General features: G+C 35.9%; 4 protein-coding genes across 4 annotated transcripts; all 4 read left to right on the forward strand.

The window, feature by feature from the left end:
• The first annotated feature begins 4,065 nt into the window (after positions 1-4,065).
• On the forward strand, positions 4,066-4,990 carry LOC105646057 (protein P21). Its single transcript, XM_012231825.4, has one exon. It carries the CDS (start codon positions 4,088-4,090, stop codon positions 4,763-4,765), a length of 678 nt encoding a protein of 225 aa, XP_012087215.1. The 5' UTR covers positions 4,066-4,087; the 3' UTR covers positions 4,766-4,990.
• Positions 4,991-6,750: 1,760 nt separating this feature from the next.
• On the forward strand, positions 6,751-7,651 carry LOC105645851 (pathogenesis-related protein R major form). The gene has a single exon (XM_012231575.4). It carries the CDS (start codon positions 6,811-6,813, stop codon positions 7,486-7,488), a length of 678 nt encoding a protein of 225 aa, XP_012086965.3. The 5' UTR covers positions 6,751-6,810; the 3' UTR covers positions 7,489-7,651.
• A 1,362-nt stretch (positions 7,652-9,013) lies between these two features.
• Positions 9,014-9,884, forward strand: LOC105646056 (thaumatin-like protein). Its single transcript, XM_089720442.1, has one exon. It carries the CDS (start codon positions 9,047-9,049, stop codon positions 9,761-9,763), a length of 717 nt encoding a protein of 238 aa, XP_089576568.1. The 5' UTR covers positions 9,014-9,046; the 3' UTR covers positions 9,764-9,884.
• Positions 9,885-10,800: 916 nt separating this feature from the next.
• LOC105645850 (Calcium-dependent lipid-binding (CaLB domain) family protein) lies at positions 10,801-12,684 on the forward strand. Its single transcript, XM_012231574.4, has 5 exons — positions 10,801-11,053; positions 11,438-11,503; positions 11,796-11,922; positions 12,058-12,172; positions 12,423-12,684. Exons 1-5 carry the CDS (start codon positions 10,987-10,989, stop codon positions 12,495-12,497), a joined length of 450 nt encoding a protein of 149 aa, XP_012086964.1. The 5' UTR covers positions 10,801-10,986; the 3' UTR covers positions 12,498-12,684.
• Positions 12,685-13,148: the final 464 nt, after the last annotated feature.

Consider the following 13,148-nt stretch of genomic DNA (forward strand, 5'->3'; position numbering starts at 1 on the left):
AAGATAGGAGAATGACAGAAATACATCTGCTACAGTCTCAGGAGAAGATGGTGAGGTGACTTTAGTCACTCATGATGCAGATTGCTGTCATGTTGGAGATGCAGATACCGAGTGGATAGTAGACTCCAGTGCTTCATACCACTGTGTTCCAAAAAAGGAATATTTTTCCACTTATAAAGCAGGAGACTTTGGCACCATTAAAATGGGAAATAATAATGTCTCGCAAGTGGTGGGAATCGGTGATATATGCATAAAAACAAGTGTAGGGTGCACATTAACACTTAAAAATGTGCGACATATTCCCAATCTTCGGTTGAACCTGTTGTCTGTGAGTGTACTAAACAAGGAAGGCTATCACCATCATACAGGTGGCGGTAATTGGAAACTCACCAAAGGGTCTTTGGTGGTGGCGAGAAGAAAATTATATTGCTGGCTGTATAAGACGCACACAATAATATGTGCGGGTCAACTGAATACAATTGAAGATGATGCTTCACCAAATTTGTGGCATAGGCGACTGCCGCACGTTAGTGAGAAAGGGTTGAATATGTTGGCTAAGAAGTCCCTCATCCCATTAGCCAAAGGTAAAAAAAACCCTTGTGATTATTGTTTATTTGGGAAGCAACATCGGGTCTCATTTTTGAAAAGCTCTAGAAGGAGAGACAACAAGTTGGAGTTGGTACACTCTGACGTATGTGGTCCCATGGAGGTAGAATCACTTGGAGGAAGTAGGTATTTTCTTACCTTCATTGATGATTTCTCAAGAAAAACATGGATATATTTGTTGCGCACAAAAGACCAAGTATTCAAGCACTTTCAGCAATTTCATGCTATGGTGGAAAGGGAGACTGGAGTGGCCTTGAAGTGTTTGTGCACGGATAATGGTGGTGAGTATATCTCTAAGGAGTTTAGAGATTATTGTAGTCAGCACGGTATCAGGTATGAAAAGACAGTTCCTGGTACGCCTCAACACAACGGCGTTGCTGAACGGATGAATCGCACCATTATTGAGAGAGTCAGATCCATGCTCAAAATGACCAACTTACCTAAGCCATTTTGGGGAGAAGTTGTCAATACTGCTGTCTACCTAATCAACCGACTACCTTCAGCACCATTGGATTTTGATATCCCGGAGAAGGTCTGGACAGGTAGAAATATTTCATACTCTCACCTGAGGGTATTTGGCTGCAAGGCATTTATGCATGTTCCAAAGGAGCAGAGATTAAAGCTTGATGACAAGTCAGTTCCTTGCACTTTTGTTGGTTATGGAGACGAAGAGTTTGGCTACAGGTTATGGGACCCAGTGAAAAAGAAAGTTGTCTGGAGCCGAGACGTAGTATTCCACGAGAATGAGATCGTGGGAGATACAACTTGTGAAGAATCCACAAGTGATGGTGTTGTTGATATTACACCAGGAAGCATTCCTACAGAAGATGTCACAGGAGGAGGAATGCCAGAATCAGAACAAGAAGAAGAAGAAGAGCCAGTCGTAAGGGATCAAGAGACAATTGTAGATGATAACAGTGATGCAGAGGGTGTTGAGCAGGGGGAGCCAGAGAACCCCATTCCACCAGAAGGAGTTGAACCTCAGTTAAGAAGGTCAACCAGAGAACGCCAACCATCTACAAGGTACCCTAGTTCTGATTACATTTTAATTTCTGATGAGAGGGAGCCAGAGAGCTTCCAAGATGTGCAATCTTGCAAAGATAGAGATTGCTGGAGAAAGGCCATGCAAGAAGAGATGAATTCTTTGAAAAAGAATGACACGTATGAGCTGGTGAAACTTCCAAAAGGGAAGAGAACACTGAAGAATAAATGGGTGTACAAACTGAAGAAAGATGACAGCAACCTAGTAAGATACAAAGCTCGATTGGTCGTCAAAGGCTTTACTCAAAAGAAATGTATTGACTTTGATGAGATTTTTCCACCAGTTGTGAAAATGAGTTCTATTCGAGTTGTGCTAGGTCTAGTAGCCAGTTTGAATCTTGAGTTGGAGCAGCTTGATGTAAAGACCGCATTCTTGCATGGGGATCTAGAGGAAGAAATCTATATGGAACAACCAGAAGGTTTCAAGGTCAAGGGAAAAGAGGACATGGTTTGTCGCTTGAAGAAGAGCTTGTACGGGTTGAAACAAGCACCGCGACAGTGGTATAAAAAGTTTGATTCTTTTATGGTGAATCAAGGCTACAAAAGGACAGATGCAGATCCTTGTGTATATGTTCAGAAATTCCCTGATGGTAAATTTATCATCCTTCTCTTATATGTTGATGATATGCTAATCATTGGACCAGATGCACACATGATTAGCAAGTTAAAGAGTGATTTGTCAAAAGCATTTGACATGAAGGATTTGGGATCGGCAAGGCGAATTCTCGGAATGGAGATTATTCGAGACAGAAAGTCCTGCAGGTTATGGTTATTGCAGGAAAAATATATTGAACGAGTTCTAGAGAGGTTCAATATGAATAATGCTAAACCAGTTAGCACTCCGCTTGCCGCTCACTTCAAGTTGAGTAAGAGATCCTACTCATCAACAGAGAAGTAAAAAGGAGATATGTCAAATGTTCCATATTCTTCAGCGGTCGGAAGTTTAATGTACGCAATGGTGTGTACGAGACCAGATATCGCTCATGCAGTTGGCGTTGTGAGCCGATTTCTATCAAATCCCCAGAAGACACATTGGGAAGCAGTGAAGTGGATCTTCATATACCTGAGAGGAACTTCAAAATTATGTTTAATTTTTAGAGGTGAAAAGTCTGCACTTATTGGTTACACAGATGCAGATATGGCCGGTGAACTTGATGAAAGAAAATCTACATCAGGATACCTATTTACATTCTCAGAGGGAGCTATTTCATGGCAGTCAAGATTGCAGAAATGTGTTTCATTATCAACGACTGAAGCAGAGTACGTTGCAGCAACAGAAGCAGGAAAGGAAATGTTTTGGTTAAAGAGATTCTTTCAAGAATTGGGTGTGCAGCAGGAAGAATATATAGTTTATTGTGATAGTCAAAGTGCGTTAGACTTGAGCAAAAATACTATGTATCATGCACGGACGAAGCACATTGATGTAAAATATCATTGGCTCAAACTTGTCATTGAAGAGAAGCAGTTCCAGATGCGGAAAATCCACACTGACAGAAATGCTGCAGATATATTGACAAAGGTCGTTCCAAAGGAGAAGTTCGAGCTATGTGTCAAAGCAGCAGGGATGGAGAGTCCCACCATGTAGTCGGGAGGGGGAGAATTGTTGTGGGGTCCCTTCAACATGTGGGACCCACAGACATTTGAAAAGAAAAAAAAAGGAAAGAAGGATTCAAACGTGTGGGACCCACACACGTTTGAATGAAGAAAAAATATATATATATGCACGTTTAGTTTTTTCTTTCAATGGATGGTGCCAAACCAAAGAAAGAAAGAAAAGAAAAAAAAGTGGACGCGTGATTAACGCGTCCACTGCGTCCTCAGGGTTTCCTTCATTAAGGCGTACAAAAACAAAACAAAAAAATAAAGATTATAATTTTAGGAAAGGGTTTCTAAAATTGGGAAAGAGAGAAAATAGTAAGGATTGTAATTTTTGGGGTGTTTTTGTTTAAACACTTAGAGTGCCACTATTTTTGTAATCTCTTTTTGTACCTACTATTTTTAGTCAAAGAATTATTCAAAGTTTTTGTCCCGTGGACGTAGCCCATAACAGTTGAAGGGTGAACCACGTAAATCTCGGTGTTCTTATTTTCATCTGGCATTTACGATAATTATTTAATTTTTTATCGTGGTTATTATTTCTGGTGGATTCGATCATCAATATCCAATATTTAATTATTGGAGGTATATGTGGTAATAGTAATTTTATTTTACTTTTACCACCGGTATTTTTCCACGGGCCCCACTCGGATAAGTTATAATCCCAACAACTACATTGGAGTTTCACATGTCCTGGAAAAAAAAAAAAAAAGAATTGATGATGTATCTACCTTTTCTCCACTATCACAAGTGGAAGGAGTGTCCCATGAACTCTATAAAATGGCAACTCCATCCTCATTACAAACATGCATAACTACTAACGTAGCAAATTAAACTTATCAAAATGAACTTCTTTAAAGAAACTCCCACGATTCTCTTTATTTTAATTGCTCTCAATTTCATTTCAGCTCATGCAGCCAATTTTGCTATCACAAACAACTGCCCTTACACCGTCTGGGCAGCCGCTGTGCCTGGCGGTGGCCGACAACTTGACTCTCAACAAACCTGGTCCCTCGATGTCAATCCTGGTACACAAGGAGCTCGCATATGGGCTCGAACCAACTGCGGTTTTGACGGAGCCGGCAGAGGCCAATGCCAAACCGGTGATTGCGGCGGTCTACTTGAATGCCAAGCCTACGGTCAACCGCCAAATACATTAGCCGAATATGCTCTAAACCAATTCAATGATATGGATTTCTTCGACATATCTCTTGTTGATGGATTTAACGTCCCGATGGACTTTAGTCCAACATCTGGTGGTTGTAGCCGAGGGATTAGATGTAGTGCTGATATAAATGGACAGTGTCCTGATGTGTTAAGGGCACCTGGAGGGTGCAATAACCCTTGTACTGTGTTTAAAACCGACGAGTATTGTTGCAACAGTGGGAGCTGTGGACCTACAGATTATTCAAGGTTTTTCAAGGATAGATGTGGAGATGCTTATAGTTATCCCAAAGATGATCAGACAAGCACCTTTACTTGTCCTGGAGGTACTAATTATAAGGTTGTCTTCTGCCCTTGAACACTATAATTAAGGAGCTGCATGTTAACAAAGTCATCTTCTGCCCTTCAGGTGTTAAGGATGTCAAAAATATATAATATATGGTGTAATAAGTGCATCACTTGGATGCGAGCGTTATAAAGGGAGAATTATTTTCTTTCTGTTTTATTTACAGTGTTTTAAACGTTTTATCTTTTGAATGTATTGGGTGATATTAATATATGAAATATTTTAATTTTTCTCTCATGTTTAACACAGAAAATTTTCTTTAATTTAAACAGAATGATTAAATAATTAATTTTTTTCAAATTTTGGATACTAAATAATATATTTTTGAAAATATAACAATAAATTAGCATATAAAATCAAACATAACAGTTTGTTTTTTTAAACAAAGAGAGAGAAAAACTCAAAGAAACACTTGACAACTACTAAAATATGTATAAACTAGTAAAAAAAAAAAAAAAAAAACTATGAGAGGGTTGATATGAACCAATAAGGGTTTATTCGGTAAAATTAGTTATTTTAACAGTTGTTAGTTGTTTTAGTGACATGTTTAACTTTTAGTTGTTCAAATAAAATTTCATAAAATGCTGAAAGTCAAACGTTACATAAGTTAAATTTTCACAAAATGCTATTTTAACCTCTAAAATCTAATTCAGACGTTATATTACCGAACACTATAAAAATTATCGCCGGACACAGCTCAAGAGTAGCTAAAAAATCGTCGCAAAAATTGGCTTCATGAAAAATAAGCTCGAGTTTGCAAGTCCAATCCATGTTTAGATCAATAGTAGAGTGTAATTTGATTTTTGAGGGCCGTCAGATTAGGCTCTAACATATAATCCAACAACCGTTGAAACAAATGGAGTATTACCAATCCAACCTTAAAAAGAGCCCATTCGAAAAGAAATTTGAGAAGGTGGGCCTTGATTAAAATCCCAAGATCATGTAGAACTAGCTGCTCATATGCTTTGAGTTTTGACTAGTACACGAAATACATGTATCTTACAACCTTTTCAAAGAAACTTAACCAAATGAAATTATGCGCCTTCATCTTTATCTCTAAATTTAAATTCCACATACAGGCCTAACAGATAATATTGTCCAGAAACACCAAAATATTATTATATGCCTTAAGACCATGATTTGCGGGTGAATGGTAAAAGCTAGACTTGAAGTCAGTCAATACAGAAGTTCCAAGCCAGGTGGTGGTTAAGTGAAGCGGACACCGCTCTGCCTAACAGAATGGTCATAGTAATCTAGAACCATAACCAAACTTAGATTTTTTAAATGTCAAAAATTGCAAGACCATGCTAGTATAACAAATATGGTTTAAAAAATTTATTTATGGTTGCTATATCTATTTTGAAATATAAAATATTAAAATTCAGAACTATCCACTCTGACAAAATTTTTAATTATAATTTTATGAAGAATTATCTTTACTATGATATATTGAGAGATAAAATCTCTCGTATTTATAGAGAAGCTAATTTTAGTGTGGATTGGTTTGTAAATTACATTATGAATTTTTTTTTATAAGAGTTCCTCGTTTTCTCTTTGTCTGAATGACTTTTTATAATATTAATGAGTGATTCATGAGATTAAATGTATAATTTGAGTTGTTTTTTTAAGCCTCGATTATCCTATTTTATAAAAAAAACAAATTAAATTATTATAAACAATAAAAGGCAGTGTAATCTTTAACAACTCTTATCCATATGTGAAATCCACCAATGGGGAATAAAAGAAATCCATCCTAAACAATTTATTTTTCAGATTTTGAATAATCAAATTATGCTTTAATTACCAATGCCGTGATCATTCTTTAACCCAAGACGAGTAATTCCATTTCTTGACTTTACATATTTTCAAGTCAAGCCATCACTGACATCACCATTTCTGCAATTTTCCTCCTAATCAAACTTCTTTACGCAATCACAAACCTTATCTCATGAAACCAAACTTCCCAAACCCAACCCGACCTCTATATATATACATGCAATCCTTACACATTTTCATCGCCACCACACAACAAAAGAAATACTTACATTGTCCCAAAAATGAGCTTCTTTAAGTCACTTCCTGCCCTTTCATTCCTTTTTGCCACTCTTTACTTCACTTTTGCCCGTGCAGCCACATTTGACATAACCAACAAATGTACTTACACAGTCTGGGCAGCAGCCAAACCTGGTGGAGGCAGACGGCTCAACACCGGCGAAACCTGGACCATTAGTGCTAATCCAGGAACTACAGAAGCTCGCATTTGGGCTCGAACCAATTGCCAATTTGATGCTTCTGGAAAAGGCAAATGCGAGACTGGTGACTGTAACGGTCTTCTAGTTTGCCAAGGCTACGGTGCAGCACCTAACACTCTAGCCGAATACGCACTTGACCAATTTGAACATCAAGATTTTATTGATATATCTGTTATTGATGGGTTCAATGTCCCTATGGAGTTTAGTGCAGCTTCAGGAAGTTGTACACGTGTAATCAAATGTGTTGGAGATCTTGTAGGACAGTGCCCTAATCAATTGAAGGTCCCTGGCGGGTGCAATGGCCCTTGCCCTCAGTTAAAGACTGAAGAACATTGCTGCAATTCTGGTAACTGTGGCCCTACAGATTTGTCAAAGTACTTTAAGGAAAGGTGCCCTGATGCTTACAGTTACCCTAAAGATGATCCTACAAGTTTGTTTACTTGCCCTACTGGAACTAACTACAAGGTCATTTTCTGCCCATGAAGCTTTACTAGATACAAATATGGCAATTTGAAATAAGTAAGTGATTTAAAATAAGCGAGTGTTTGAGCACATGTAGTATTGTGCAGCTACTGTATTACTTACTGCCACTGGTCATTTGAGCCACCTTATAGGTGAACTGAAATAATATTTTTAATTAAAACTAGCTTCTCTTTTTTATTTTCAATAATAAATTTTACAAATATTACACGGACAATTTCCTATTTCTTTCAAAATATGATAGTTAATTAAATTTCATTTTCTTATAAGTTAACTTTTCACACAATGCTATTTTAACCTTTAAAAGCTAATTTAAATTTTATATTACCGAATACTATAAAAAATTATTGCCGTAAGCAGCTTAAGAGTAGCTCAATAACTTTTCACAAAAAAGTTATTCCAATCCATGTTTAGATTAGCAGTAGAGTGTAATTTGATTTTTGAGGGCCGTCAGATTAGGCTCTAACTTATAATCCAACAACCGTTGAAACAAATCGAGTATTACCAATCCAACCTAAAAAAAGAGCCCATTCGAAAAGAAGTTTGAGAAGATGGGCCTTGATTAAAAGCCCAAGATCATGTAGAACTGGCTGCTCATATGCTTTGAGTTTTGACTACTACACGAATACAAATATCTTACAACCTTTTCAAAGAAACTTAACCAAATGAAATGATGTACCTTCCTCTTTATCTCTTAGTTTAAATTCCACATACAGGCCAAACAGATAATATTGTCCAGAAACATGAACATATTATTATATGCCTTAAGACCGTGATTTGAGGGTGAATGGTAAAAGCAAGACTTGAAGTCAATGCAATGTCAAAAAATAAAAAAGACTTGAAGTCAATGCAGAAGTTTCTGCTTCCAAGCCAGATGGTTAAGGGAAGTGAAAGCCGCTCTGCCTAACAGAATGGTCATAGTAATCTAGACCCATAACCAAACTTCGATTTTTAAATGTCACAAATTGCGAGACCATGCTAGTATAATAAATATGGTTTAAAAAATTTATTTATCGTGAGAGTCCGTTTTCTCTTAACTTCTCCGTATTTGAATGAATGAGTTTTTATAATATTAATGAGTGATTTATGAGCGTAAATATATAATTTGAGTTTTTTTTTAAGTCTCGATTCTCCTATTTTATAAAAAATACACAAATAAATAAATAAAATTATTATAAACAATAAAAGGCAGTGTAATCCTTAACAACTCTTATCAATATGTGAAATCCACCAATGGGGAATAAAAGAAATCCATCCTAAACAATTTATTTTTCAGATTTTGACTGATCAAATTATGCTTTAATTAGCAACGTCGTGATCATTCTTTAACCCAAGACGAGTGACTCCATTTCTTGACTTGTACATATTTTCAAGTCAAGCCATCACTAACATCACCATTTCTGCAATTTTCCTACTAATCAAACTTCTTTACGCAATCACAAACCCTATCTCATGAAACCAAACTTCCCAAACCCAACCCGACCGCTATATATATACATGTAATCCTTGCACATTTTCATCGCCACCACACAACAAAAGATATACTTACATTGTCCCAAAAATGAGCTTCTTTAAGTCACTCGCTGCCCTTTCATTCCTTTTTGCCACTCTTTACTTCACTTTTGCCCGTGCAACCACATTTGACATAACCAACACATGCACTTACACAGTCTGGGCAGCAGCCGTACCTGGTGGGGGCTGTCAGCTCAACACCGGCGAAACCTGGACCATTAGTGCTAACCCAGGAACTAAAGGAGCTCGCATTTGGGCTCGAACCAATTGCCAATTTGATGCTTCTGGAAAAGGCAAATGCCAGACTGGTGACTGTAACGGTCTTCTAGCTTGCCAAGGCTTCGGTGCAGCACCTAACACTCTAGCCGAATACGCACTTGACCAATTTGAACATCGAGATTTTATTGATATATCTGTTATTGATGGGTTCAATGTCCCTATGGAGTTTAGTGCAGCTTCGGGAAATTGTACAAGTGTAATCAAATGTGTTGGAGATCTAGTAGGACAGTGCCCTAATGAATTGAAGGTCCCTGGCGGGTGCAATGGCCCTTGCCCTCAGTTAAAGACTGAAGAACATTGCTGCAATTCTGGTAACTGTGGCCCTACAAATTTGTCAAAGTACTTTAAGGAAAGGTGCCCTGATGCTTACAGTTACCCTAAAGATGACCCTACAAGTTTGTTTACTTGCCCTACTGGAACTAACTACAAGGTCATTTTCTGCCCACCACGAAGCTTTATTAGAAACGAATGTGTCAATTTGGAATAAGCAAGTGATTAAAAATAAGAGAGTGTTTGAGCACATGTAGTATTGTGCAGCTACTGTATTACTTACTGGTCATTTGAGCCAGCTCATAGGTGAACTGAAATAATATTTTTAATTAAAACTAGCTTCTCTTTTTTATTTTCAATAATAAATTTACAAATATTACACAGACAATTTCCTATTTCTTTCAGAATATGATAGTTAAATTTCATTTTCTTATAATTAAAATCCCCATGTTCAGAAATTTCATCAGATGATATAAAATAAGTAGCCTTATCTCCACCTTTTCTTTACACTAATTTAAAGAAAAGATTTTAGAAAGAAAACCTTTTTTAAATTTTTTCTATTTGCCTTTGCCTTTGCCTAGTCCCACCTTTCACATGGCTAGACTGCATAATAAATTCTTGCTATCTCATTCTCTCTCAAATAATGATGCGTGAGAAAGATTTTTTATCTCAAGAAATATAATTATTATCCTTTAATTGAAATTTCAACATAAAAATTCAATTACATTCTTTTCTTTTATTGATTAAATAGGAAATATGTAACTATAGACGCGTATATATTAATATTAAAAGATACTCTTTATAAAGTTTGAAAATCATGGTAATCAATTATTTAAATCTAGAAAATACTCTTTCATAAGCAATCAATTACTTTAATATTATAAAGTATTATTATTTTCCAACTTTAAAACAATTCTCAAAACTACATGTGATAATTAAATTCGATTTAGGATGAGCAATATCTCGAAAAGATCGAAATTAAGTTCGATTTTATTAATTTAAAATTTCTATTTGAAAAAGATATAATTTTTAATTTGATTATTAAACTCAAAAAATAAATCTAAATTTATTCCAAATAATTAAAATTGAATCCAATCAATTTGGTTCATTTTTAATTACATGTATACTAATAATTAATTGATTTAGTGTTATTCAATTAGGAGTGGTTGGATTCGGTTCGATGGGACCCGATGCTCATCCCAATTGCCTTTCTTTACTTAACCACGAAAAAAATGTGCACTAGCCTTGAAAGGCGGGTGTCCTAACTGGTTTCTGCATGGACCTTACAGTATAAATAAACAATTGTAATAGTCTTTGTCAACAATCATTCGTTCTCCTGGTGCATACAAAGATACCCAAAAAAGATAGATCCAAGAAAAAGCTGTTTTAATTTCCATTTCTGAGATTTAAGGCTTTTGGCATTTTCTTTCTGCTCCAGAAATGCCTCGAGGAACTCTTGAAGTCCTTCTTGTTAACGCCAAGGGTCTTGAAGACACTGATTTCCTCAGTAAGCCTAACATATATCAATCAAAATCTTGGGTGTTTTTATATTTAATTTTTTGCATTTGCTGATCTTGAAAATTTGAGATATGGGTTTTCAAGAATAAGATCGTTTGTGTACATTACGGGTGATGTTATAGACAATTATGATTTACTGTTGTTATTTGATCTACATTTTTTGTGCTGATCTACATAGAATTAGGATAATTTCATTTTGAAATTGAGATTTTGTATCATTTTTTTTTCTTAACCAATCTGTACCGTAAACCCTTGGAATTTTGTGTTCCGTTCAGGTTTTCTTTTCTTTTCTTTTCTTTTTTTTCCCCCTAAATTCTTGTGTTTATATTTCTGGATTGATAATATGATACGGTTAAAATTCAAATGTCAACAGATAATATGGATCCTTATGTCATCCTCAGTTGCCGTAGCCAGGAGCAGAAAAGCAGTGTTGCTTCAGGTTTGGTCTCTACTTCATTTGAATGAATTTTCAGCTACATTTCATATTTTTACTGATTAGATTAGAAAAGGTCAAATCATATGTTGATCAAGCACAATCAATTGTTAGCAAATGCTATGCCTTCAATATGTCCATATATATTTGCCATTGCACTTGTAGTTCATTGGAGGAATGTCTCTTCATAATGCAGGAGATCATATTCTTTCATGTTTAATTAAGATTCCTTATGTAGTAAAAAAAAATAATGTTTATGATTTTGCGTTAATAAATTGACAAACAAGAAATGATGCAGGGAAAGGAAGCAATCCAGAATGGAATGAAAGTTTTGTATTTACTATATCAGATACTGTGACAGATATTAGACTGAAAATCATGGATAGTGATGTTGGTACTGCAGATGATTTCGTCGGAGAAGCAATGTGAGTATATAATTTCCCTTATCTTAATTGCATAAATATAGATTTGATTGGTTAAATAGAAAATACACAAGACACACACATAGTTTAGGGACAGGAAAACCTGAACCACTGCTTATAATTCTTTGGTTGTTGCAGCATTCCACTTGAACCACTGTTTATGGAAGGAAGCTTGCCAACAACATCATACAATGTAGTCAAAGATCAAGAATACAAGGGAGAGATTAGACTTGGTCTCAACTTCATACCACAGGTATTTGCTACCGCCTCCAATAGTTTTCACTTTGGTTGATGGAAAGGCAGAGAATGTAAGATTCTTGAAGAGAATGTCAGTTAATGAGTGCCTGATTCCAATTAGTAAAACATGTTCATCACTCCATGTCAATTTATGCTTTTATAGACGGCATTAAATGTAATATAAATGAAGAACATTTTTTTTTTTTTTTTGATATATTATTCAGCCAACTCAAGATCTTGTTTATTGTTTCTATTCCTCACTGTAGGAACGCACAAACCGTGGCTTCCAGGCAGAAGAGGAAAACTGGGGAGGATACAAGCAGTCGTCAATATCTTATTAAGTAGCTTGGTGCGGGGATGGCATGGTGGCATGAATAGGCTTTTTGGTTTGTTGATGTTTTTGGGTCAATGTATTGTGAGGATCTATATTGATGTGTTAATGTCAATGTGTTTCAGATAACGTATTAATGTTGAGATAGACTTGGCTTTATGTCTGGCTTTAATAATAATATGTTTCTCATTTGCCTATTTACAGAATTCAAGGTGAATGTCTTTTCTTGCTCACACACACACACACACACACACAAGCATTCAGAAGTACATTTTGAATCTTGAGACACAATGAGACAACAGATAACTTCAAGTATTGCGGAGGCTGTAATAGATTGGAAAAGCAACTCCCATTGTATTATCTAATCTATAGCATAAAAAATTAAAACGTTATAGAAATAAAATAAAATTTAAGAAAGATCTACCATGGATTTCTTTTCATCCTATGTCATGTTTTAATTTCAACATGTCACTGTCTATTATTTTATACTTGAAAATATGAAACAACTGGAGAGCAAAATGCATAGAGGCAAAATAATTCTCCACTACAATTAATCTCACCTTTTATGTTTCAATTCGCTTGAATCCCTAGACTGCACAGTGACATCAAGGCCAGGCGCTCAACAAATAAATTATCTATGTACAAGCGCACATGGACTAAC

This window comes from Jatropha curcas, chromosome 4 (assembly GCF_041381405.1).
Source record: "Jatropha curcas cultivar XTBG-Jc1 chromosome 4, XTBG_Jcur_1.0, whole genome shotgun sequence".
NCBI classification, from domain to species: Eukaryota; Viridiplantae; Streptophyta; class Magnoliopsida; order Malpighiales; family Euphorbiaceae; genus Jatropha; species Jatropha curcas.

Excerpts from the sequence above, each read along its gene's own strand:
- LOC105646057 (XM_012231825.4), top strand. The coding sequence starts at position 4,088 with ATGAACTTCTTTAAAGAAACTCCCACGATTCTCTTTATTTTAATTGCT.
- LOC105645851 (XM_012231575.4), top strand. The coding sequence starts at position 6,811 with ATGAGCTTCTTTAAGTCACTTCCTGCCCTTTCATTCCTTTTTGCCACT.
- LOC105646056 (XM_089720442.1), top strand. The coding sequence starts at position 9,047 with ATGAGCTTCTTTAAGTCACTCGCTGCCCTTTCATTCCTTTTTGCCACT.
- LOC105645850 (XM_012231574.4), top strand. The coding sequence starts at position 10,987 with ATGCCTCGAGGAACTCTTGAAGTCCTTCTTGTTAACGCCAAGGGTCTT. Across the intron at positions 11,923-12,057 it reads GATTTCGTCGGAGAAGCAAT|CATTCCACTTGAACCACTGT; the intron begins GTGAGTATATAA and ends TGGTTGTTGCAG. Across the intron at positions 12,173-12,422 it reads GTCTCAACTTCATACCACAG|GAACGCACAAACCGTGGCTT; the intron begins GTATTTGCTACC and ends TCCTCACTGTAG.